At 43.3% G+C, this 1,076-nt stretch overlaps 1 protein-coding gene across 1 annotated transcript; it reads left to right on the top strand.

Moving 5' to 3' along the window:
* Positions 1 to 511: 511 nt before the first annotated feature.
* Positions 512 to 859, top strand: T265_12246 (hypothetical protein; the record flags this gene model as incomplete). The annotated part of the gene is made up of 1 exon (XM_009179469.1): positions 512 to 859. The coding sequence occupies one exon, from the start codon at positions 512 to 514 to the stop codon at positions 857 to 859; it is 348 nt and encodes a 115-aa protein (XP_009177733.1).
* Positions 860 to 1,076: the final 217 nt, after the last annotated feature.

The following is a 1,076-nucleotide window of genomic DNA, read 5'->3' as shown; positions in this document are numbered from 1 at the left end:
TGCAGTAAGGTGAGTTTTCGGAAGAAAAGGCAGGATCTAGGTGCAGATTGTGGAGTTAGACTGCACGGGAGCTCCATTTAAAGGGCACCTCATTTACAATAATTCCATATCGTGCAAAATATTAGCTGGCCTGCTAGATATTCCTCGATTATTTTTCAAAATAACAATTTGGACTCTGTTTTCAGAATTTTCCTAGACCTTCCAGGTATCTTGGATGCGCTTTTACACGCGATGGAACCTGCATCAGCTTAGTCGATTCTCTGAGTGTTGTTCCTGATGGTCTCCCACATTGTTTTCAATCCGATTTCAAGCTGGGCAAGAAGCTACGCATTACTGAAATTTTCCGCATGCTTTGGCATGCCTTTTGTCAAAGTTTTCTGGCTCACTGATAGATCAAGTTGGAAGCCAGCACAAAAGTACACCTTCCCAAAAAACGTTAAAAAGCAGTCGATCAAATTTGTGTTTCTTTAGGAATATTCAAACTCAAGATAGAAAGTAGTCTTCCTGAGCCATGCCTGACGTATGGCCTGACTCGCTGAATCCAGAGGATTTATATGCAACCAGGAGTCAGTCACAAGGCCAAATGTCCTCAAGGCACATTGGCTCGGAGTTACTATGGGAAATGCTTCTTGCCCGAGGTCAAGTTTTCATTAAACGTTTCTATTACACCCATGTGGTCGTTGATGGAGATGAAACCTGCTTCCACAGAATGGACTACCAACTTCAGACCTCCCGCATTCTCGAGCCTACAAGGCATCGAGGCAGGGACGCTTTCCATTGGTTGATCATTGGACGCAAATCAGCATTCATTGAGTCAAAACTATGGGATTTTGGATCGAATGATTGCAAAGGGATTTAGTTCAGGCCGGCGGCACTTGTTCGCGATATATTGCTGATGGCTGCTTGTTTAAGTGAAGAAAATTTCAAGGTCATTGAAGATCGCCGATTCATGATTTAGTAACGCTCAACCACCTTGCTAATCACACCTATTTTTTCTGCAAATCCGAAGAATCTAGTAAACCGAGCGTATGTTCTAATAAAAAAGCACGCTCAGCACCAGCTGTCCAGTGCGGTTT

The sequence above is a fragment of the Opisthorchis viverrini genome (genome assembly GCF_000715545.1).
Source record: "Opisthorchis viverrini unplaced genomic scaffold scaffold9550, whole genome shotgun sequence".
Classification (NCBI taxonomy): Eukaryota; Metazoa; Platyhelminthes; class Trematoda; order Opisthorchiida; family Opisthorchiidae; genus Opisthorchis; species Opisthorchis viverrini.
This window is presented reverse-complemented; position numbering and strand designations above follow the sequence as displayed.